This window comes from Hirundo rustica, chromosome Z (assembly GCF_015227805.2).
Source record: "Hirundo rustica isolate bHirRus1 chromosome Z, bHirRus1.pri.v3, whole genome shotgun sequence".
Lineage (NCBI taxonomy): Eukaryota > Metazoa > Chordata > Aves > Passeriformes > Hirundinidae > Hirundo > Hirundo rustica.
This window is the reverse complement of record NC_053488.1, coordinates 34,065,317-34,091,029: the sequence shown is the minus strand read 5'-3', so window position 1 is coordinate 34,091,029 and position 25,713 is coordinate 34,065,317. Positions and strand designations below refer to the sequence as shown.

Below are 25,713 nucleotides of genomic sequence, written 5' to 3'. Positions count from 1 at the left end.
AACAAAAAGTCTTTACCCCCATGGAAACCAAATTTTTCCTGAGATCTGATTATCAACAATATTGCTTTCTGATTCCAGTCTTTCCAAACAGTGATAACATTTCCAAACAATGATAAAATTATAGTTTCTGAATTAACAGCCAGTGTCTTAGCAAGTTGGCTGCTGTTTGTAGTGGGTTTGTAGGTTTAGAATTTTTAGAGAGAGAAGAATGTTCTTTTTTGGCTTCTCTGAAGGTACTCACATGGTGCCTTAAAATACAAGCCTAAATAGCAATGTATGTCCCAAGGGAATGTTTTATTCAACAGTGAAATATTCCCACCAGAAACCTTTTTGCTAGTCTTGAAATATATTTAATCTTTTTTTTTTTTTTTCTTTCCTCCTTGCCTTTCCACAGAGACTGAATTCATTATTATCTTAATGGTAATATCCTGACTTCTTTTAAAGCTCTGTGAAAGAAATGTGGCTTTGTGCTAGTTATTTTCAGTTCTGAAACAACCTCAATAGCAGAGTCTGGTTAATGTTTTCATTGAAGCAATTATTTAAGCTCCATTTCAGTCTCTCATTATAAATGAACAAAAGAAACAAAAAGTGATTTGCACCAGGGAATTACAGCTTGAAGTGTCCCTCAGACAAAACTACCAGCTACTAACATTTTCAACAGACATTAACAATGATGGGGATAAATTTGTAAAGCATGCACACGCCTACACTTGACCCACAGTGTACTAACAAGAGAGAAAGCCAATACGGCCCTATTAAATGGGAAGGCAAAAATTTAAAATGCACAAAACCACAGTAATTATCCTGCTGCCAAGCAACCGTAAGGAAAAAAAGACCCCCCCCAAACAAAAACAAAACAAACAAACAAAACAAAAAAACCCAAACAAACAAAAAAAACCCAAAACAAAACCAAACGAAACCAAACCAAAACAAACCAAAAAACAAAACAAAAAAAAAAAAAAAAAAAAAAAAAAGGAATAGGAAAGTGGAGAAAGAACAAGAAAAGAAAAAAAAAAAGCAGACTGTGGGGATAAAAAAGGTGAGGTACCATGGAAGCAAACCCCCAAAACTATAGAATTCCTTTAAAATCCTGCTGATTAGAACCCTCTTTCTGTCTGTAATTAACACAAAATGCATCAAGGTTAAAAATCTTTATGACAAGAGATGAAATTATAATTCAGAACATTACCTAGTTTTTAATTTACTAGATAAACAGGAGATATTTAGATGGGTATAGCTTCTCTTATCTTCATGGAAGTTATTTTGTAAAAAACAAATTTCTACTGTGATTTGAGCAAGATTGTGTCCAAGGCCTGAACAGATCTGCTTTTCAAAACAAGCCAAATAAATATTGTTATTCAAAATACTTGAAAGCAGACACACAAATCTCTATGACACAAAATTAAACAAAACCAAAAGATAAGGTCCAAAGAATTAATTTTCTGCTGTTCCTTTTGCTGCCTTACTTGGTTGACCATGAACAGGTATGGAATCATTAACTCAGCTGTAGTTATTTAGAAGTTGTGTCAGTTTTTAAATGCCAGAACTAGTATGTGACATGCAAGAATTTAGAATGAGTAACATCTTCAGAAATCATTCTACAAGCCTCAGTATGTTCATTTATCAATGCACCTTGTCAGTGATCTGCAGTACTTTCATAAGGGCCAGAATAGACCACAAACTATGTCAAAGTGCATGAACAAATAATCATCTGAGATTAGCAAGATCAGCCATTCCCAAATGTTATATAATCAGCAGTAACGGACTTCAAATTATTACTGGCATGAAAGTAAGCATAAAATAAGATTTACCATTGTTTTGCAACAAATATCACAATTAACTGTATTTAAATTATCACCATTTATTTATCCTGTTATTTTTGAGCATGTTAGAAAAAATTATAATAATGCAACTTTCCCAAAGTGAGGAAATAAGAAATTACAAATATGCATTCAGGAAAATAATGGAATCGATAATCTAATTTAATCCAGAGACTGAATAATTTAAAGAAGCCATTGTTTTTCTTCCATTGCTCAGAAGGTTTTTTCATTTCATCTATGGAATCACCTCAGCTTCCTTGAATTCTCTTCTGGAAGAAGAAACTGGCAATTTCTTCAGAAGCACTTCATCAAACTTCCTGGAAGCTCTGAGCATTAAGTATTTTCCTTCTGAAAATAAAACTTCACATTTATAATCTTCACATTTTCTTCAGTACTTGAATTTTGGACATTGTCTCAAATCTTACTGATATGGAGTTCAACTACTTACAATGCAAGGCTGTGAAAAGGGTTTTTTTTAATCTCTATCATATTATTGCAAAATAAGGAAATTAACATAATTCTTTACATGGGATTATTTATGAATACAATAGTTTGTTTATTATTGTCCTGTCCTGTCCTGTCATATGCCTCTGACCACCTCTACTTTATTAGGAACTAGAATTTCAGGAATAACTAATGTTTATTCCCTCTATAGTATCTTCTGTTAATGAAATGTTACAGTATTTACAGCAACTAGACACTTAAAATAGCTAAGAAAGTAGTAGAAAACAGTAGTAATGCTATATTTATGACTTGCCATTCAATTAGATAGGTTTCAGTGACTTAATTTCTTTGCAACAAAGCACTGCATACTCCATTTATTCCAGATCAGTATGCTCTTTCTTGGCTGGTTAGCCAAACTATCTTTGATTCTATCAATACAATGACTGGTTTTGTTTGTACTTTGTCACCAGATGCATAAGCTTTTGTGACAGCTTGAAAAATACTGAAATAGAAGCTATGATTTTCTTATGTCTGTGAAATATTAAGTCATCCAGTAGGACAATTATGAGAATAAGTAGCTCCATGGCATGTGATTTTTTTGTATGTCTTTACACTGTGATTGTCATTTTAAAAGAAGAGTTGATTAATAGAAACTGAGGAGTCTTTTTATTTAAATTGTATTTTAGTTTAAAAATACTCTTCATGAAATTTGTGATACTTTCTGACAGTGGTAAGATGGGTTTCATTAACATTAGAGTCCTTTTCGTTCTGAATAGTTTGTGAATGTAGGAGGGGTTTTGTGGTTTTTGTTTTCCTTTGGGGGTTAAAAAAGACAAAAGTGTGTCTTTATAAGAGTGAAGGTTTCATTTTTTAACCTCTTCATATTTAATATACCACTATTGCATGTGTTATCAATGAAGTCAGTTGGATCAGACTTTTGCAAACAAAATTTCTAACTTCTCCCAGGTCTTTATGCTCTAAATAATGATCTGAATATTTCTCAATATGATGATAGCAAGGTTGGGTATCTGACACAGGTTAGCAAGTAACAGACCAGATATCTAATTGTAGTAAATTAGAACAGCTTCATTTAAACTATTGATTTTTGCCAGCTGAAAAAGTACACCTGTTTAACAAAAATGCTTCTTTTAAAATCACAGCAGGAATTTCTAATTATTTATTCAGTGCACCAATATCCCCTTCATACCTTGCGTTGCAGGGTGTCTCCCTATCCATGTACACAACACAGCACCCCTTTTACACTGTGTTGTGTTTGTACAGACAATGAAAGACTTTCCTGAAACATGAGTCATATGCCTTTTGTGACAGATTTACTCAAAACTTGTTTTGTGTTAGATGCTGTTCTTAATCTCAGCAAGTGATTTTTCAGCATTTTCAGAGTTTCATAGAATTGAAGGCCAGAGGCCACATCCATTATCAGGCTATATATTTCAGACATAATTCCTGCATTAAGCCATCAGTGTTCTCCACATTACTCATAAATATCTTTTGAATAAAAGAAAATACATATTTCAGAAGAAGCATCCCACTTCAAAATGCATCTTATTACTTGATTAGCAAGCATGAAGTAACATCCTATACTAGCATAAGTTTATTAGAGTTATTACAACTAAATTTCTCCAAAAATAAATTTCAGCACTCTTTCTCATAACTTTCTGTTTAAAACACTTAGTGCTAGTTAAGTCCAGCTTAACTAAAAAAGCAATTGTATAATTGCATATACTAGTGAAAGAAATACAGCAAATTGTAACATGCAGCAGCTGGTAACAGCTGCTAGGAGATAACTACCTGTATAAGGCTGAGACATAGACAGAATTCAGCAGCCAAGAGAGTCTGCACAGAGGGAGACAGAGCAGACAACCAAGCAAACTCTCAGTATTCTCCTAAATGCCTGTCACGATGCTGCTCTGAGGGCCTGCTTGACTTCAAAGAATTTGAATTTGACTCCCAGGAAGAAGTTACTTGTTGGAATTGGTATGGCATCTAGATAAACCAGGAAAATTTGTGTCTGTTCGGAGTTTGATTTATATCCCAGAGAGAAAAGATCTCAAAACAGTAGTACAGAAACAAACAAACAAACAAAACAAACAAACAAACAAACAAACAAGTAATATAATAAAACCCCCTCAATCTAATATAATAAAAAAGGATTAAAGTGTAAAGAAAAACATCAGAACATTGAACAGATAAATTTGGTGGGTTTAATCTGTAAATTTTACAGTTACATTAGCTAAACAAGGAAACAGAAACTAGACCGGCCTTTTTAAAAAAGAAATTTTTATAGATACTATCATCTTTGAAGAATGCAATGATTTACTGAAATCATGATCTTCATAATGAAGGTGTGGAAGACTCCATCACTAAGCAGTAGATAAAGCTCATGGATTTTTAAATTTGAGTTTAGACAGGAAGAATGTAATCTATTAAGAGATGGAGTAAATTTTTTTCCAAGTTTGTTTATTCACACTCAGTTTTAGATCTCCCGAAAACAGCTATCAGTGCCTAAATGTTGTAGATGCATATCAACATTTGCGCCAGTTTGTAGTAGAATATCCAACACAACAAACTGTATAAAAGCAGGGCATTTCTTCTTGTTCAGAAGACCAGATGCAGGCCATTATAATGAGAGAAGGAAAGATTCCCTCTCTCAGATCTCCAACAGAGTGCACTCAGCCACAGTATATTCAAAGAAAGGAAAATGAGATGCTATTTCAACAACTGAAACAGTCACCATGATAAAAAGAACAAAAATATCTTTGAATGTCACATGATTTACACCACCAGATTTTATCACACAAAAGTACCATGGCTCTGGAAGACAGCTGTGGTCTTTACGAAGCAATGGAAGAATATATTTTTTCTAACAAAAAATTATTCAATATTAAATTTAGAATCTGTTGATATGGGATATCACATGTCCTGATACCTTCAGCAGCAAATCAAACACTGAGCTGAACTTACTTTTTCTTACTGTCTCACATCTCAAGAACGGAAACAGAACTGTGTTTTCTGGCTCCCACAAGACAGTTTTTTACACCTTTCTCATAGTCTTCAAGTCTAAGGAGAAAATAATTATAGCCACTTTCTGTGTTTACACAGGAGTACCTCCTGTGATGATTACACACACAGGCACATCCTGATGAAGGACATTAAATTTCATGTAAATAATTTATGAGATAAAAAGTTTTGTGCTTCTCCATTTACACTCTAGAAAAAGGCAGCTGATTTTATGAATGACAATGAAAATTTTTGTAAGAGCTAATATACTCCTAATCTTAGAGTAGCAAATAGAGATACTATAGAAAACAGTTGCCAAAGAGCTCTCACTACTTCCTTAGTCTAATGTCACCATCATTCATCTCCTCGGCACTCTGGTAACAGCAGCAAGGAAAGCAGGAAAAATGAACTCTCACACAATAGTAGTTGAAATGATGGATGAGAACATAGATAAGCTATTCCCACTGTAGTTGAAAGGCTTACTCTTCTTGTCTCAGAACCCAAAAGTCAGAAAACACAATTCAAATGAAGTGACTAAAAAGTATCTATGAAATTGCCAGTACAGTTTTAGAATTCTTTCAAACACAAGGGATTTATGTACTCAGAAACACTGTATTTTATTTACGACATAGGTTCTCTGTATTGACATAATAAAGAAACAGAGGAACATGAAGGCAGTAAGAGTAAGTGAACATAGTATTATTAGAGGATATTGTTCCAATTAATAGATTTGGAAAGGAAAAATACAATATATATCACATATTTTATATATATTAACATTTATTCCCTAAAATATTTTTTTCCAGTTTGAATTTCTATCCTTACAATCCTGTTTATTCTAACTCTAGTAGCATTCACACTATTGCTTTATTGTTGTTTAAAGTTAATTAAGAAGATTCTTAGATTGGTCATGTATGAGCCTTTGCTAGCTTTTTCCAAGTAACTTCAGCTAATTTTTAACCAGCCGTCAGCGATCTTTAACAAATCCAAAATACATATTGGTAAAATCTTGAATTATATCTTGTTCTTCAACACCTTAATAAATTAGTAAATTGAGGGACAAAATCACTGAGCATGAGACTGTGGTGACACTTGGAACAACAAAAAACCTGGATGACATTCTTTGAAAAGTTGTGCTTTTGGATGACCTGCAAGCAAACAACTAAACAGATTGAACAAATCATTTGCTGCCCAAAAACTGGCTAAGCAATGGCAGTTCCTGAAATATTATTAAGCATCCTGTAGAAAATGAAGTAATTGTCTCACTGCCATTTGTATAAAACAAGGCCTACTGATCATAATAATTACTTTCATATTTGCATCTGGTCTGGTGAGTCAGACAAGGCCAAGTCAGGCTAGAGATAGAGCAGTACTACAGACAGCCCATGTGTTTAAATAATTCTCTGAATCACAGATAAAGGAGATGTTTATTGAATATTATTTTTCATTTATAACTAATTTAAAATAAAGCTAACTGCTTTTATGATTAGAATGTCAGATTACGAGAAGTTTGGCTTTCACACTAAAACATCTACTACAGTACAAGTTTAGGTAGATGAGTGGTCACAGTAAGTCATCTATTCAGTACATAAATACATCAGATCAAGTAGAAAATCCAGATGTGATATTGAAACTAACATGTACCCTAGATTCCAAGTGCCACCTTCTGTGTTATTTCTAGGTATTTTTGCTTTCCATTAAACACATTAGGTATGGGAATGTTTTTTATTTCTCAAATTTGTCATGTTTCGTCCAACAAAATACATAACCTAATGATCTATGCTTCAGTCTTATTTGAATATATGTTGTGTTAAAGATAGACACTAATTTCATTCCAACAGAAAATTAAGGAATTTAAAATATGTCTTAACACATGAAGCTATGTTTCACGCTGCTATAATATCAGGTGGGCTTATTCTATTCTGAAACAATTTTTCAACATGAGTACTGGTGGAGCAAAAAAAAAAAAAAAAAAAAAAAAAAAAAAAAAAAAAAAAAAAAAAAGAGGGTGTTGCACAACATTGGTGATGGGACAAAATGGTTCCTGGAAATTTCTCTTGAGTCTATCTGCTCTAGGGCACATACCCTTCTGTTACATGTACCTCAGAATGCAAGTCTCACTTATTTGAGAAAGAGAGTTCAAAACAGTCTCTTTCACTAGACATGAGGCCTTGAAATTGCCTTGCTTCAGACATAATTTTTCTTCTTCAGGTAATAATTTTAATCGGATACAAATAGTGACAAGTTTATTATGTACTCCTTTTGTTTATTATTTGTTTGAAGAACCAAATTTAGAAGACATTTTGGCAAAGATTGGAAAAGGATTATTTAAGGATAATTATTAAAAAAAATAATTTGTCGCACTTCAGGTATCTTACCCAGCACAGGAATATTAATGGCACTTCCTTGTAATCCCCAAAATGTATTTCTGAGATGTATTTTTATCCAAACTATAGCAGGAATTTATAGGACATCATGAACCAGGGAAATCATCACTTGACTCATCTCAGGCAATTATAAGTCCTCTCTACAGTTTGTATTTTCTCAGCTATTACAGAATCTCAGACATCTGTGAGTGCTCTTCCAGGATTTAGCAGGTCTAAAGAGGGCTCCCTCATTACAACTTTAATTTTATGAAATGGGAAATGTGATCACTTGAGTATATTCACATTATTGAAATAATGCAAGAAACAGGTGTTTTCCAATAAGAACTCAATTCCCAGTTGCAGTGTTCCATTAAAAGGAATTCCCTACTTTTCTCTTGCCTGACAGCGCAAGTGTCCCAGTTCCAGAGCTGCTATATTTACTCATGTGAAGCAGGAAAACTTTTAAAGTTTGTTCAACTATTCAAAATTTGGTTCTTAAAAAATGGATCATTTAAGTTTTAATCAAATAATTTTTATATATGTTACACTAGCACTTATATAATCTAAACACAACTACATGTGGCTAAGAAGGGAGCAACTAATGGTTATTGGTTCAAAGCACTTTTATAGGCTTGTAAACTGCTTCAGAAAAATAAACACAAGACTCCACCTACAAAAAGCTTCATATTTCTAAAACCGAACCACAAATGGTTTTGAAGTTGCTCAGATATTTGGTTTCTTGTTTTTCCTATCAGTTTCATTTTTCCCAGGAGAGGAAAGTGCTAAAACTCCATCAAGACAAAGCAACTGTTATTACAGTCATCCCAGATCATGAAAGAGCAGGAAATACTAGCAGTCTTGCATTAAATTTTCAAGCAATTCCTTCTTAGATTTTGCAGATTCTTGTGCACATTCTAAATCCTTAAGGGAATTAGGCAAACCAAATCTAGAATCCCTGTCTTCCAGGATTTTCTCCTTACTCAAATAAACATGCCCAGACAGCATTCATTGAATGACGACCATGCAGCTCTTTGCAACATTAACTTCCTAGACAAAATTCATATAAACACTGCATTAACTTAATCTTTAGGACTATTTTAATTTTCTTTTTTAAATAGGCTTCTTTACTTAGTTCTTGTCTAAAAGACAGAGAAAATTGCTTTGAATGTGCCCAAAAATAAACTGAAGCCAATGTAAACTAAAGCCACCTATTTTATTTCAAGCTATCAAATTTCACATTTTGCTTCATTTATAGCAGAATTTTGAAAACTCTTTACTGATTCACAGATTTCCCTCTCCTATTTAATTTGCAAATATAATTCTACCAAAACAGTAAGAAATATTAATCATGGAAGTAGTTACTAACAGCTAAAAATTTGAAAATATCAAGTTTGGTAGTGATTTTCAGAAATAAACTAGGTGGTTAAATATTTGTTTACTATAGTTAAGATGAAAAGAGCACAGACTATTAAATACTCACATCACTTTTTAAGGACATAACATTGATGCAGCGACTCCTTTCAAATAAGAACATGTCAGATTTGAGGCCTTACAATTTGAATTTCCAAAATTTATCTTCTTTTCACAGCAATAATACTGCTGTGGAATAGCAAATTGAAAAGTTGGATTAAAACATTAAGTACAGTTTTACTGATGTGAAAAATCATCTACATGTATTAATTTATGTAAAACCAAGTACTAAGGATCAGGCTACCAATCTTATGTAATTATCCTGCCTGTCCAATGCCACATTTTTCCCCATTACTCACAGTGCACTGATGCCGAAAAATTTTGAGAGACTCTGCTACAAACTGAAAAAGCTTTTGCTCTGGAGAATTCTTTTGCTTCTGCATTAAGAGGTCATGACATCAGATCAACTGTGATTGAGGACCAATGCCACTCAGAACTGACTTGACTTTTCAACAGTGTTTGTCTCGCTATATTGAGTACTACTTTATTTGCAGAAAATTAAGAAGTAGGGTTCGCTGGTCTGAAATTCAACAGTAAGCCAACATTTAGCGGCTTCTTGTTTGAGCCGTCATTCAATTTTCTAATCAGAAAGGAAAATCACATTCTGAGGGCAGCCTGACAGATAACATTATAGCAGCAGATCTCAAATCAGCAAGACTGTGATGATGCATTTGTTCACCGCAGTGCACATCACTCCTCTTAGGAGCTGAAGTGTAAAACGTGGATGACAAAAAACAGAGACATGCAGTCATCCTTTAATGAGAATCAAGAGGATGTCATGTGAGAAGAACAGGAATTAATTTTCAACATTTTCCCTCAAATATTCTGCTTGAAGAATGTATCTCTTTAGGTAATATACTAGCCTAGTAGCAGAGAAGGAAAAAACCAAACCAAACAAACAACAAAAAAATCACCATTGCCAAAAGGACAACATATTCCAAAACAGCAAGCAGAGGCTTTTTGTAATCCATCCTCTTTTCCTTGAATTTCTGCCACAGAGATCTCAAACACTGGGTCTCTGAGGAGGAAGAGATGCCAACTGTCCTCCTCCTGAGCAGCCTCTAGCTGTTAATTCATGAAGTGTCAATGAAAGGCAGCCTGTTTGCTGTGTCCCTCAGGCTGGCTGTCTACAGCAGTGGGTGGTGACTTAGTGGGATGATGTAACCCAAAGTGGCTGTCGGCAGTAGGTCACAGCTCATCTGCTTCCACTACAGAACTGCAGCTGTGCAATCTACAGCCTTTACTCGGGAGAAGATTGGCCACATGCTTGAAATCATAGCTATTCTATCTTTCCCAAAACAAGACACAGAAAAGGAGGAGATTAGAGAGAACCACAGTGGGTCGCTGGTATTGTCGACATCCAGCCTCAATGAGACACGGGCCATTAAACAACGTAATCACGAAGTATTAAGACACGCAGGTAAAGACTTAAGGGATGTAAGCGCTAAACTAAGCAAAATGTTTGAAAATGCTGTTCAGATTCCCAGGTACCAATCTACCTTCTGAGCAATGATACACTGTAAATGAAGCATAAAGCCTGCAAAAGCAGGTAATATCAGTACTTCAGAAGAGCGGGCTAATAATTCAGAAAAGGAAGGCAACATAATGAAGTGGAAAAGAATGAAAACATAATGTCAGGAAACTGCTGATTAGAACCCTTCATTTCACAGGAAAGCTAGTGCATTTCTCATTTCAATGTGTGCCCTTTGTCTCTCGTATTCATGGTAGACATTCTAGTGAGAATCAAACCAAGCAATTTTTCAAGAACAAAGAATAAACTAAGGAAAAATCCATTAAATTAAAAAAGAAAATAGCTTGTGTTTGTCTTATAGGTATAAATATGGTCTAGCCATATCAGGGATGTGTGTGTGTGTGTGCGCCCAGTTAACTTCAGTCATGAAATCCCTACATAATCCAGTATTTCCCTAGGCTGTCATGTGCACTGGTGAGAAAATTGATCGATTTGGAAAAGTGAGTTGACTACAACAGAGGGGACTTACTCAATTCTAGCCATTTTCAGAACAAAATGTCTGACTACTTCATCCAGAAGTGTTCCATGTGGAAAATGTCTTGAAGACATTTCCTGAAAATCAGTAAAAGTGCATGTACCAATGCATTTTTATGTTTGTATGTTTCAATATGGTGTTTAGTATCTTAGGTGGAGGAATCCCAACCTTCTGTCAGATAAAAGACGCTGTTGCAGAACTGAATAAAAAGTGCAGAAATACAACCGTTATAAATACTCAGTAGGAACTCTGCAAGCGCAGACAGGGTCATGTACAACAGTCCTTTGTACATGGTTAATATGTTTAGAAGCCAGTTTCTCTGTAATCCAAGTCAACCAATAATCAACGATCATGCATGTGAAAGACTGGTCACACAGCACCATCCAAGTGTAAACAGTGGTTCAGAGAATTTCACCTGATCCTGCTGAAGAAAACAAGGAGTCTTGAGGTTCACGATTTGGACAGTAACCTATCATCCTGTCTGAAAAAATTAACAAGAGTTCTATCCTATGCCATGAGCTTTTTACTAAAAAGCCACAGGTTTTTTCTTAAAGAAACTTTCTGCTGTGACTATCTGTGCAATAGCCAGGCACTAACAAAAGAAAGAGATAATTGATGTAAGTAGCCACAATCAGAAGAAATACAAGAAGGAAACTTTGGCAGAACAGAGATACATGAAACGCATTTCACAAACATATATATTTCATATGTAATATGAAAAGTCTGACTTTCAAACAGGTAACAAAATAATAAAAAATAATTAGAACAGAACAGAATAGTTCAGTTGGAAGGGATCAACAATAATCATCTAGTCCAAAAGACTAATAACTAGGTAACTGATGGGAAACTGTCAATTTTCAACCTAATCCATCCTTTTAAAAGCATATATTATAGATCTGTCATGTTCGGTAAGAAGTTTCACACAAAGAGACATTCAGGTGTCTATTTTGTTATAATCTAATTCTCTTGCTTATTAGAAGAACTGAATTGCATAGTGACAAAAAACCCCCAACCCCACAAACAAACAAATAAACAAATACATAAACAAAAACAAAAACAACCCAACAAAAACAAAACCAAAACCACACAACCCCCCCCCCCCCCACATACAAAAAGACAATACAACCTGCTGCCGTAGACCACCTTTAGCTGTCAAAAGCAAGACATGGAAACAAGCCTCTTCATGTATGTAGGCCAAAAACGTAAATCAAAATCTTTCTTTGGCTGGGCCAAAGAGAAAACTGAAGAGCATTAGAAATAAAGAGAAGAAAGTCTTGTTTTCCTGACTCTGAATCACAGAAGATAGAAAGTTAGGTAAATTACAATACGAAAATAGATTTTAAAATTCTGCTGAAAAGTTGGAGAAATCAAAAAACAACAATAACTGGGGAGCAAAAATAAAGTAAGGATTGCAGAGAGCTTAGAAAATTAATGAAGTCCATAAGAAATCAGCAATATTTTTGTAGAATTATGACTCAATATTTCGTATATAATATTTTGTGGAATTAGACTCAACACACCGAACAGACTACAGTGACATGCATATGATACAAACCTAATTGTAAAACAAAACCCAAAAAACTTGTGAATTCAGGTAGTGTGAGGAAAGAATTTTTCAAGAAGAGTGAAAATAAAACCACCAGGTATGGTTTTGTATTCAAAAATGATCTGTGACAAAAAATTATTTTGTGAAATAATTACTAAAAAAGAAGACTTTAATGAGATTGTAGAATAAGTCTGCCAATCATAACTACAGTCCCAACTGGATACAGTAAAAGATCTCATTCTTATTATTGGAGAAGAAATTACTGGCAAGGATTGTGGGTTTTGTACAGAAAACTAATACCCCAGACATACTTTGGAAAATAAAATAGTTCTAACAATGGTAGCTTTAGTAATTTGTAGTGTTGTAGCTATTAGAACTTGAAAAATGAATGAAAAGTATTTAGTCAACAACAACTGGGGAAAAAAAAAAAAAAAAAAAAAGGAACTACCTAAGGACTAGTTCTAGTAAACAGGAATGAAATACTGGAAAAAAATGCTCAGATATTTATTTATTTAAATGGAAAGATTCAAAAATAAAAAATAATTTAGTAAATAGGCTTTTATTGCACAATTTTCAGTATGTGAGGGTAAGAGACTGTAAGGACTGGTGTCTGGAAACATTTGGGGTGTGTGTGAGGGGCAGGGGCTGGTCGGGCCATGCCCTGGTGAGGCGAGGCCCTGCCTGCACAGCCCAGCCCCAGGCCTGTGTCCCAGCCCTGCAGCGGCACGCCGGAGGCTCCACACCCACCCCTGGAGCCCCAGCCTGGCCTTGCAGTGGACAAATGACCACAAGTCCCACCTGGGGGAAGGGCCCAGGAAGGCCAGAGGGTATTTAAATCAAAGCTTGTGGCAAGCACACATCCTGACACTGCCTCCTATTTGAATTTGTATCAGATGAACACTGTTGGACGAAGTGGTATTTATGTTTGTTTTTTTGTATATTTTTTCTGTCTTTCCTTACCTTTCATCTGCTGAACATTGGAACAGCTTGCCCAGAGAAGCTGTGGATGCCCCATACCTGGAATTGTTCAGGGTTGGATGGGGCTCTGAGCAACCTGGTCTAGTGGTAGGTAAGGCGTCCCTGCCCATGGCAAAGGGGCTGGAACAAGATGATCCGTAAGATCCCTTCTAGCCCAAACCATTCTAGGCTCCCAAGAGGATAAATAAAACAATCCATCTTCTGGAAAGATCTTTTTGAGTAAACCCTGTTAGCACTTCCTTTTACAAAAGGCATTAATTACTTTTGTGGCATTAAGAGAACAAAGATATTAGTCCATCAGTTGGTACCATAAGTCTCCTTCTTTCATGGTATGCACTTTATCCTGAAAAGTTAAAATGAGAATCATATATGAAAATGGGCTAGATTAAGCTCAGTGGAAATAAAACTTGAAAGAATTTTGAATTTGCAAATACCAGAAAATGCCAATACCAAATTATTCAACATATTTTATAATGGTTTTCACTATTGTTAGTCCTGACTGGAAAACTGGAATTCCAATATTACATTTTGTCTCACGTTAAAAACACACACACACACACATACACACACCCCCCCCCCCCCCCCCCCCCCCAAAATAGTGGGGAAAAAAAAAAAACCAAAAAGAAAATTCTGATATGCTTTGATATTTTCAGTTACAAATATAATTGAAAGTATTTTAATTTTTCATATGTCTTAAAATAATCCTCAAATTCTGTCTGGGAGGCAATATAAAAACCTCGTGGTCTGAGGAAACCATCGCAGCAAAATACATTTTGTATCCAGCATGGCCATTTTTTCTACCCAAGCCCCTGCATGTTTCTTGTTGCTCTAGGAGTACTGAACAGAGCTCCAGAAACAGCACGTTTTCTCCTGGCTGCTTCCTGCTAATGATCTGAAGTCTGGCAAAGCAGCTTGAACCTCTCCCTTCTCCACGCCCAATCCCTTGGTCATTAACCTTCCTAGCGCTGACAACAACGACAAAATCCAAACCATCTTTATATACACAGGAAATGGCTTGCCAGGGATTTGATCTGGAGCAAAAATCAACCCTTCTGAGCCACCAAAAATGAACCCTTAAGAGCCTTTTGGTTATGGGGTATATTAGCATTTTACACTCTGCAATGAGAGAAAAAAAGCCAAACACAAATCTCCAACAGTTTATTCAACTTGCCGTCAATTCCACTACTCCTTTCTCACCCCGCACACCCACACACATTTTATGTCTTTATTACATCAGAGAATGCTGTCTCAATTATGTAGTACAGCATAGTACAGTACATCTGGTGGCTTAGAAAATAAATCACAGGACTGTTTTTCTAAGCATTTAAATAAAATTGTTTTATCATTTGCTTCTTCCTACTAACAACACCATCAATCCAAATGGCTTGCTTGGCTTTGTAAGCTTTCCCAATAGCTCACCAGGCCTGGCACAAAAATTTCACAGCTGTGCCATATGTTTGACAGTGTTAACAATGAGTCCCTGGTTACACGATGAAATTTCATTTTGTGCTCCTCAAGCCTCCACTCCCCACATTCTATGGGGATGACAGACAAGTTCGGGAAACCAACCTTGTCTCCCTTTCTAGCAAGAGGTATTAGCGAACAATAAAAACCAACCTCTTTATTTGGGAACTCCCAACATCTTTTCAAAACCCAGCTGGAACCAACTCCAAAGCATTAAGGTCTCAGGCTCCCCCTACTCACCCTACTCCTCCCCCACCCTAATCCAGACTTGTGAATTACAAGTACAACACCCACTCATGTAGTTTTAACTACTCAGTTACTGAAATCAAGCAAATAAGACAAACATTTATATACACACATTTTGCTTAGAGCTTAGACTATTCCTTGCTACTTCAGGTCACTTGTACCAGTGCGGTGTTAAAATAGGTGTGTTTAAAATTTAAATTTACTGAAATCTTAATTCTAATTCTTGTTGTTGGTTTTTCCCACTGGCATGTTATTGACTTAAAATCCTGTATGTATTACAGGCCAACTAAGGCAAAAGCAGAGCAGAAAGTTAGCTGAGCCCAAGCATTGTCAACTGACAGCTGTGTAGCCAGGACATCTGCCGCTGTCTAAGTGGACGTGCTTCGAGTCTAATGCATGCTGAAGTTACCCTACAAAGAATGTAGTGGCCTAGATTTTACAGGAAAAACACTTTAAAAAAATATAATGTATTTCATTGTCACAATACCAATTAAATAATGTATTTAGTAGATCAAATATATTGTTTAGAGTATCTATCTGGAAAGTGTCAGTACACTGAAGCTACATGTTCTCAGCTCAGAGTTTCAGTGTATGTAATTCAGCACTCATGGTAGATTTTGAGATAGTTGCACTATATTTTGTCAAGCTCTTTATCCCATAGGTAACTCTTAATACTTCCATTGTTTAACAGTAAAAAATCAGCTGCATATTGGTTAAATATTAAAGAAGCCTCAAACCTGATGATTTATGCACATTGCTGGTTCCATTGCATACCAGAAACAAAACAACAACAACAACAAGCCCTCTAGGTATATGTAAATAGCAAACAGGAACTTACTATATTCACTTACTAGCCTTTTATAAAAATCATAATTCCTTATTTCCTATAGTTGTGTATACTTGTTTATTTATTTTAACACCAGGGCTGTCTCTGTCTTTGTCTTGTAATTCCTATGAGGATGGACAGAGACATCAAAACATCCATTCAAAATCTGTGTGTAGGGGTTCTAATATTAATTTTCTTTTAGTGGGAGGGAGAGATTAGGAGAAAAAAAACAAAGCAGGCTTAAGCTTAAAAATGAACAAAAATAGTTTTATTAACATATATTAAAAGAATGAGGGAAAAAAAAGGTTGAGAAGAAGAAAACTTAAACTAAAACAGAATGATACTTTAAAACATGCTTATTTCCTCTTACAAATTATTTACTTTCTTATTGAACAACATCGAAAGACACAACTTAAGATTTTCAGTCAGTTTCACTGTTTAGACATAACTACTCATTACTTTTAGGAGAAGAGTCTCTCTAAGATCTTTTTATGAAGACATTTGTCACAAGAGAAAACAGTCCAGTGCTCCTAATGTTACACATCTGCTGCTGCCCAGAGTTTTAGCAGAGTGTGATATTCTATCAGCAAAGCTTCTCAGTGTATCTGGGGTACTTTTTACAAATAATTCTTCTAGTCTAAAATCATCTTTGTCTCAATGGCTGAGGCCTCTTTTTAAGCCAGGAGCAGGGGCTTTAAAGTTACCAAATAAATCTCAATTACATCAGTCCTTGATGTAATCGAGATTAGAATTTAATTTTGATTAGAATTAGCACTCTACCCAGCAATACTAAGATCCCACAAAGAACAGTCCATTTTTTCATAATTTACCTTAGAGAAGTCCAGTTAAAAATATCCACTTCTTCCATCCTATTCCAATATTATTAGTTCTTTCAGTTCTCATCTAACTGACTTCATTTAGTGTCTGTCCTAGTATTCTTTGTTTTCTTTTTTCTTTCTTTTAAGGAAGAATTGTGCTTTAGAAGTTTCATGTTGCTAGTAAAGGGTTAAATCCGCTCGGGCTTGCAAAAGGCCACATGCAAGCACCCAGGCTGCAGGAACTGAAGAAAATGCAAAGCTGTGTTGATGGAGGAAGTTGGTAGATGTCCTTTTTTCCACCCCTCGGTCTCATCCAGGGTGGCTCAGCTCAGAGTTGTAATGGAGCAGCAAGTTTGCTTTCTTTGCTGCTAGTGGCGATTAAGCTGGGCCACGTTTTGGCCCTTTCTGCCACAGTCTGAGCACATGGTCAGCATTGTTGAACTGCAGCCGATTTTTTCCCTGCTGGTAAGCAGGGGAAAGGGCTTTGCCGGCCTAGACCCTCCCTGTGAGGGCAGTGGCTTTCAGGGGCCGAGCCGGGCAGGCCCAGCCGCCCAAAGGGGCAGCAAGGCCCGACCCAGGGCTGGCCCGGCCGCCTCCGATGTTATCTCATGGCAGATCCCCGAAGCAAGAGGGGAGACCGATCAGCAGCAGATTAGTTTTAAATGTCCCCTCCAAAGTTGCATTGACATTTCCCATTGGTTAACTTAGCTGCCAATATCCTGGCCAGTTTTTTGATAGGTCCCTGTCCTCCCCCCCCCCCAAACCACTCCATGGTTAGGAGCAGGGCAAAATATCTCACATTTTTCTGTAACTAGAAAACAAAATTGTGCTAACCCATGATACTGTGAGACAAACCTAAAAACCTCTAGTGTACTGGTATAAAAGCAGCAGGGATTAAAACCAGTACAAAATGTAGTATTCTTCATCTTTAAATTTTATATTTACAATGAATGAGAGTGATAAAATTGTACCTGAGTACAGCCAGTCTGTAGCTGGACAAGATAAATTTGGCCATATCATAAACCCAATTTGTCTAGCCTGGTTCCTTCTGGAAAAGAAGTAGAACAAGTCCCCAGGTGAACAATGATAGTATACATTTGAACTCAGAGACCTCAGCCAACCCTGTTCAAGCCTAGCTGCAGAAACACCGCTGACAGACATCTGGGCAGAGAGAGATCTCAAGCAATCAGCTATCTAAACCCAAGAAATTCAAATCCCCTATAAAAGAGTGTGGAGTCCTGTTTTGAGGAGGCTGAAATCTGATCTCCTCTCTTTGATCTAAACCTAAGACTCCTCCCCTAAAATACCTGATAAAACCCACAGCCCTGCCCCTGCCCACTCTCTTCATCTTCACCCCTCTTCATTCTCATCCCTCTTCACTCTCACCATCTCCGTGGCCCAGGGTAGGGGGGAATAAATGGATTCTCGTGCTTACAGCAAGGACTTGTCTCATCTATTTTCCTGCCGGTGGTTATTACCTTCCTGGACATGGTCACTGTTGCCACACGACACAACAAATGGTGGATGAATGCGGGCAACCAGTGAGGACAACAGGACCGGCACCCCGTATGTCACTTCTGCAGGACGCCCATAAAAACATGGGGATAAAAAGCTTACGGGGAGGGAAACTCCCAAGAAGGAGACCGATTCTCTGGGACCGAGGAATGGACTAATACCTACCATCACAAGTCTTTCCATTCTTCATGGGAAGGAGTTTTTAAAAGCTACAAGCAGCTAGTCTGCCTGCAAAAAGGACCATGCTGGGGACTCCTAACAACTCTCCTGACATGTCCGCTGCAACTTATGGATGATAAAGTCCTAGTGGCTACCTCTGGATGATTATGGAAAATTTGCATGCAGAGTGTTGGTGCCCTAGACCCTCCCTCTTGTGAACCTTCACGTTTTTCAGTTTCTGTGAAGCTACCTATATATTTCTTTACCCTTTGTTCCTAAGAGTGCGGCAAGGAGTGAAAACTGCCAGAATGGCACAGAGTTGCTAGTGTCTCTCCCTCACCCTGTGTCCCTCTCCATCCCTATCCCCCTTTTCCTGAAGGCAGGACAAGTTCAGAACCCATCCAGAAGTGATGTGGGTGTGCTACAGTCCTCCTGCCGTCCTGTGTCCTCCTTTGCCCCTGTCTTTCCATATCCCCCGTTCCCTGCCTGGGAAGGCAGCAGCTGCACCGTCCCAGGCGCTCCTTCTAAAAATGGCACTTACCACGTGGTTTTGAGATCCCCTCTTTCCCACCAAAGCCCTTCTTTTCCGGTCCGTGCCTGCCCTTCCCCTGCCTACCCGTCCCCCTTCCTGCCGTGCCCTGCAGCTGCCCCAGCCCGGCCCCGCATGGCAGGGGAGGCGAGGCCGGGCTGGCCAGAGAGTGCCCGGCCCCGCTGTGCCCTGCAGCCGGCGCGGCAGAGGCAGCGTGGCGGAACGGCGCAGCTCCGAGAGAAGGCCAGACCCTGCTGTGTGCTGCTGACAGCTCTACCACTGCAGCTTTCACCATTCCTCGCTTCACAGTCATCATCACCTACAATAATAACACCCACAACACCAGTACCAAAGCCAAGACCAAACAGTGAGAACCGTGCCCTTCGAAAAGAAGAGATGAAAGAACTGCACCCCTTCTGGTAGGAAGAGCAAAAGCCAAAGAAGATTGAACTATTAATTCATTAAGTGAAAATGTATTCATTTAATTCAGTATCATCAATTCTGTTGCTTTATTTTCTGTAATTAAGTCTCAAATGCTTTTCTGTTACTTGTTAATTTAGCTTAATAATGTTCATTTTAATTTTACAAACCAATAAGTCATATTCCCAAGAATCTCCCTATTATAAGTTATTCGATGCACCTTTTAACCAATTTATAAAGGGAGGAGTTGTGGAGTCCTGTTTTAAGGAGGCTGAAATCTGATCTCCCCCCTTTGACCTAAAACCTAAGACTCCTCCCCTAAAATACCCAATAAAATCCACAACTGTGCCCCTGCTCGCCCTCTTCGTCTTCACCCCTCTTCGCACTCACACCCTCCCTGGCCCGGGGAAGGGGGGAATAAATGGATTCTCATGCTTACAACAAAGACTTGTCTTGTCTGTTTCACTGTTGGTGGTTGTAACCTCCCTTGATGATGGTGACTGTTGCCACATGATGCAACAAAAGAGGCAGCCATTATAAACTCCATGCTGTATGTTGATGACCCTCAGTGAGATTGTGTCATTTGTCTCCAACCAACGACCCTTAACGTAATACCTGGAGATTCCCGATGTGAAGACGACAGACATCCCATAAGCAGAACAGGGGGAGACAGACAGGGCATGTGAGTAGAGCCTCTAAGCCAGAAAAATACTGGAAATAATCAGAGGTGTGCAGGCAGAGCCACCCAAAATATACGGTGTGCAGAGCTGATTTGTGGTAGAAAGCTGCCAAAAATCCAGATTCTCCTTTGTATATAACCCCTTTAAATAGAAGAAAAACCGCACAGGAGACATGGGTGGATTTGTCTCCTCTGATGGAGGAACACCTAGCAATGAAGGTATGGACTATGTTTCTACAGGAATGGGAGATACATTATGAAGAAGAAACTTTATTAGAATTGATAATGTGAACTAAAAACCTTGGGCTAGAACCTACCAAAGAGACTGCATTAGATATAAATACCTAGATGCAGACTTGGAATATTGATGCAATATGTCACTCAAAAGGTTACAAAAGTGCAGGTAAAATCCTAAGGACCTAGAAGCTAATATTTAACTTGATAAAACAGATGAAAACCTAGATGCATGGTGAGGACTCAGTGCCAGTGAGGTGGCCACACCACACCACTCAGCACTGAATGGGTGTCATGTGCAGGATTGAGCAACAGCCCAGGCAGGTGGCGGAGCCAGGAGGATTAGCAAAATCCCGGTGGGTGGCAGGAGCCTGTGCTGGGCTAGTACTGCAGCAGACACAGGCCGTGCCCTGGCAGGTGGCATAGCCCCAGCAAGTTGTGAAATCCCGGCAAGCAGTGGGAGACCGCTTGCTTCCCACACTGTGGTGGCTGCTGGTGCCCAGGCGTGCAGCAGCAAGATGGATTTCACAATCCCAGCGGGCAGAGCAGGGCCCAGCATGAGGCACTGCATGTTGGCAAACACATCTGCAATGGCAACCAAACTGCAGTGGACAGGACGCTGCATGTGAGTCACATGGTTGTGGCTGGCTGATCCCAGCATGCAAATGCCACAATGGTGACTGCAGGAGCCCTGTACACAGATGCTGCTGCAGGCAGCTGGCAGTGCCCAGGCAGGTGGCCGAGCTGAAGCAGGTGGATGAATTTTGCTAAGCAACAAAATCCCAGTAGCTGGCAGAAAGCACATGCACCACCCCATGCTGCCATTTTAGGGGGGCATCCTGTGCTGCCCAGAGCCACCGGGCCAGACCATGCAGCAGCCACTCCAAGGTGATGCACAGTGCTGTCCCGTGCCACCATGTTGACTGAGCAGCCCGTGGCCATAACACAGCCCCATGCAGCTTCTGGGCCCACTCATCCGCCACTCGTGCCAAGCGCACATGCGTGATCAGCCCAGCTGGTCATGCCGGAGGAGCCCACAACCCCTCGTCACCATGGTGACTCCCAGACTGCCTCGACCTGGAGCTAACTGGCTTGGTTGCGAATCTGCACCTACAGCCCCACTTCTGTTGTCCATGCCTACATGCCACTGTAGTTCGGGGGCGGGGCACAAGGAAATGTCACTACAAGTGCCCAGATATCAAAGCTACATCACACCTGGAGGTGCAGCAGAACCAGGAAATACCAACCTCACACTGCCAGACTGCATTAACATCACAGCCACTGCTGCCCCATCAAACCAGCAGACAAGGCTTCAAAGGCCTGAGCAATCTGCATTGCTAATGGATACACAAAACCCCCACAGAGGGAACCCAAGTCTTCACCCTGCTACCAGCTCCAGAGGGGAAGCACTCGCAGTAATACCAGTATCAGCTCCAGCCTCACCACTATTCAGATTGGATGCCATCCCCACTCACAACCCGGTTTTCTTCTAGATGGAGGTAAAAAAAAAGCAATTGAAAGTGGGGATATAGAGGGAGCTGAATTAATTACCCATGTCTTCACCATCATCAAAGAACTGCCAACGAGGGTGGGGGAGCAATTGTAGCATTCTGAGTTGTACAAGGTAATGGGACAACACCTAACAAATACATACCTTTTAATTGGCAAACCTTCTCAGAAGAATTTGGAGGAAATTCTCTATGCCGACTGTCTACAAAACACAGGCTGGGGTCACCTGCTCTTGCATATATGCTTTGATTTATAACTGCTAGCTAATTAACCCCCTATGATTTGAAGCAAATAGCAAAATTACTCTGTACTCCAGTGCAATACATGATCGTTGCAGTGTGTTATTTGTTTTCATATTGTATTTCATTTTTAAACTAACATTGCTACAAATGTGGACAACAAGGCCACTTAAAGGAAAACTTTTGTCCCCAAAAGTCCCTTCCACGGGGGATGCTGCAACCGATGTGGTAAGTCCAGACATGCAACCAAGGTATGCAAGTTCAAATTTCATGTCATTGGTCAATTTCTCAAGAACCAGGGAAATGAGAGACCCAGAATGAAAGGAGATTTCCCACCCTGCATACAAGCCTGTGTGACCAACTCACAACAAGGAAAAGAGGATCAGCTGGCATGGATGTTTCCACCTCAATCCCAATACCCATAAGCTTGTTACAGGTACCTAAAATTCCTCCTGAGGCCCAGAGGCCCATAGGGCAAGGACTTAATGCACTGCTTCTAGGAAGATCCAGTACCACACTGCAAGGTGTCTTTGTGCACCCTGGTGTCATCGATGCTGACTTTATAGGACAAATACAAACCATGGTATCAACCCCTACTCCACCTGTGACTATCCCTGCTAAAACCCAAAGAGCACAACTCATTTAAGTCTCTTGTCCCCAAAACAGATTCTAGGGAGAGAGGAGACCAAGGGGCCAGATCAACAGCACTGCCCCAGGTGTACTCGACTCAGGTTGTAGGTGATCAGAGACCTAATATGGTTTGTACTGTTACAATGACTCAGGCAAGGTCTTTGCAGATAAAGATCAGTGGGAAGATTGACATAAGGACACATGTTACCATCATCTCTGCCAACACTCGGCCTTCATTGTGGCCTACCACACCTGTGGGAAAAAGTACAGCAGTGGCCACCTTGGAAGTGGTGGCTACTCAAAATCACGGATCAGACTGTACAACCACAAGCAATTCAACTCTCAAAATTTTGCGTACCATCAACTAGGTCAGACCTTATCTAGAATTGACCAACTCACAATCAGCACCCTTATTTGATCTCCTAAAAGGTGATTCTGAGTTAGCTTCCCCCAGAAGATTAACCCCAGAGGCAAAAACTGCTCTTGAAAGAGTAGAGCAAGCTATCATAAACAGAGAAGTCCAGTGGACATGCCCAGAGGTGTGTATCACTGTATTTATTTTCATTGTTAATTTTCATCCTACTAGTATTATTGGGCAGTGGAATACTCACTAGCTTAACCCTTTGCACATACTAGAGTGGATGTTTTTACCTCATCATCCAAAAAAGACAACACCCAAAATATTTGAGCTAATTGTACAATTAATTATCAAATGTTGTCACAGGTGTTTACAATTGAATGCTAGAGATCCTTCAAAAATTATTATTCCTGTGACATAAGAGCAGTTTGAATGGTTTTTTTTGCCTACTGATTCCAACTGTACAGCCTTGCAAAGCGCCTTGCAAAATTTTTCTAGACAAATCACCATTTACCAAGACAAAGATAGCTGAAGTTAAGTGGGGAAACTGTGCTGTCTCTCAAACGTCTGAATAGCTGAACACCTTTAAAAGGTGTTACAGTGTTTACTGATGGTTCTGGGAAAACAGGAAAGGCCATTGTAACATGGAATGAGGAAGATGAGTAGCAAACATTGGAGGGTTATGAGAATAGATCACCTCAGTTAGTAGAGCTATAGTTTTCCCCACACCCCTTAAAGCGTTGTAACTGACTCTGTCTTTGTTGATGATATCACACACAGATTAAATCATGCACTATTAAAGGAAATTGACAATGCACAATTATTCAACTTACTAAAAACTATGCCATACCATCCAAGCCAGAACTTGCCCTTATTACATACTACACATCAGAAGTCACACAAATTTACCAGGTTTCATCACAGAGGGCAATGCTCGAGCAGATAATCTAGCTGGCCCTGCTTGGACAGCACCACAGCCAGGCATGCTGGCACAAGCAGAGGCATCACATGACTTTTTCCACCAAGGTGTTCGGGCCCTACAACAACACTTGAAGCTGTCAAACACAAAGGCTTGCGATATAGCTAACACCTCTGGTAACTGCCAATTGTTGATGGGGGTAAACCCCCATGGACTACATGTTTTGCAAGTCTGGTGAACTGATGTCACATGTATCCCTAAATTTGGAAATCTAAAATATGTACATTTATCCATTGATACTTTTTCATCAGCAATATGGGTTACAGCACAAACAGGACAAAAAGGTTGAGATCTCATCGCACATTGGCAATCAGCCTTTGCTACATTAGGTATCCCCTGTACCATTTAAACAGACAATGGCCCTGCATACATTTCACAGAAAACAAGACATTTCCTACAGCTTTGGGATGTGTCACACCCACTGGTATTCCCCTCTTAGCAACAGGACAAGCCATCATGGAGAGAGCACATGATACTTGAAAATGTATACTTGAAAAACAAAAGGGAGAAATGTGTGGTGAATCCCCACAGAGCAGGGTACCTAGGGCTGTCTATATACTAAATCATTTGAGAGTAGTAGAAAAGCCCCAGAATCCTGTAATTTTAAATCACTTTCTATCACTACAATCATCCGGTGATGATCAGTTGCCCAAACCCAAGGTATAAGGCCTTATCACCAATAGGTGAGGAAGCCTGTGGAACCCCATCACCTGGGGATGGGGATATGCCTGTGTTTCCATGGACACCGGAATGCATTGGGTACCTGCCAGATGTGTCCGTTCTGCCCTACATCCTGTCAAAGACCACCCGCAGAATCCTCATGACGGCCCATCAACAGACATCTTGGAGCCATGTGTGGCACAGCGATGGAAACAACTTGTTCACCTACCTCATGGAAATCTGGGACTCTTGAAATAATAGTTCATCTAAGGATTCTATTTGTTTACAAATTGGCTTTTTTCTGTTTACAAATCGTTTTTCTAGCAGTTGGGGAGGCAAGGTTATCGGTTCTAAGGGTTAAATGGTTTCATGTTTTTTTTAGTGTTCAGTTGTAACTTGTAACTACAAGTAGTTAGCCTGTGTCAGGTTAGCCTGAAGGATTGTGATCTCACCTGACTGCTCCTGAAAGTGAGTGCTGCATCTCCAGTGGCACATGGGACACATCACTGGCTGAGGGGACCTAGGTTTGTCAAAACTGAGTGGAAAGCCTCATTCAAATTAGACCCATATTGCCCTCTGTCACCCTGTCTGGAAGGGGTCCTTGTAGGTAGGATAACAGAGAAGACTTTGCATTTTTTTAAATTGTCCTCTTTTAGGGCAAATTTGGGAGGAAAACTCCAAATAGGGTCCCTCTAGAAAGAAACTCAAGTGGCTCCTCTCCCAACCGGCTCAGGAAAAAATATCCTTAGAGAAAAATGGGAAAAACTGTTTATTCAACAGGCAAAGTGTTGACAAGCATA

The 25,713-nt window shown here is 39.0% G+C and overlaps 1 protein-coding gene across 1 annotated transcript in view; it reads right to left on the bottom strand.

Annotated features, from left to right (window-relative positions):
- The window catches only part of ADAMTSL1 (ADAMTS like 1), a 358,154-nt gene extending 337,882 nt beyond the window's left edge, over window positions 1–20,272 (bottom strand). The window contains exons 1-2 of the mRNA XM_040090980.1: window positions 20,065–20,272; window positions 19,293–19,524 (exon numbers count right to left, since the gene is read on the bottom strand). Of these exons, the coding sequence (XP_039946914.1) occupies window positions 19,293–19,524; window positions 20,065–20,272 (440 nt within the window). The remainder of the gene's footprint in view (window positions 1–19,292; window positions 19,525–20,064) is intronic.
- Window positions 20,273–25,713: the final 5,441 nt, after the last annotated feature.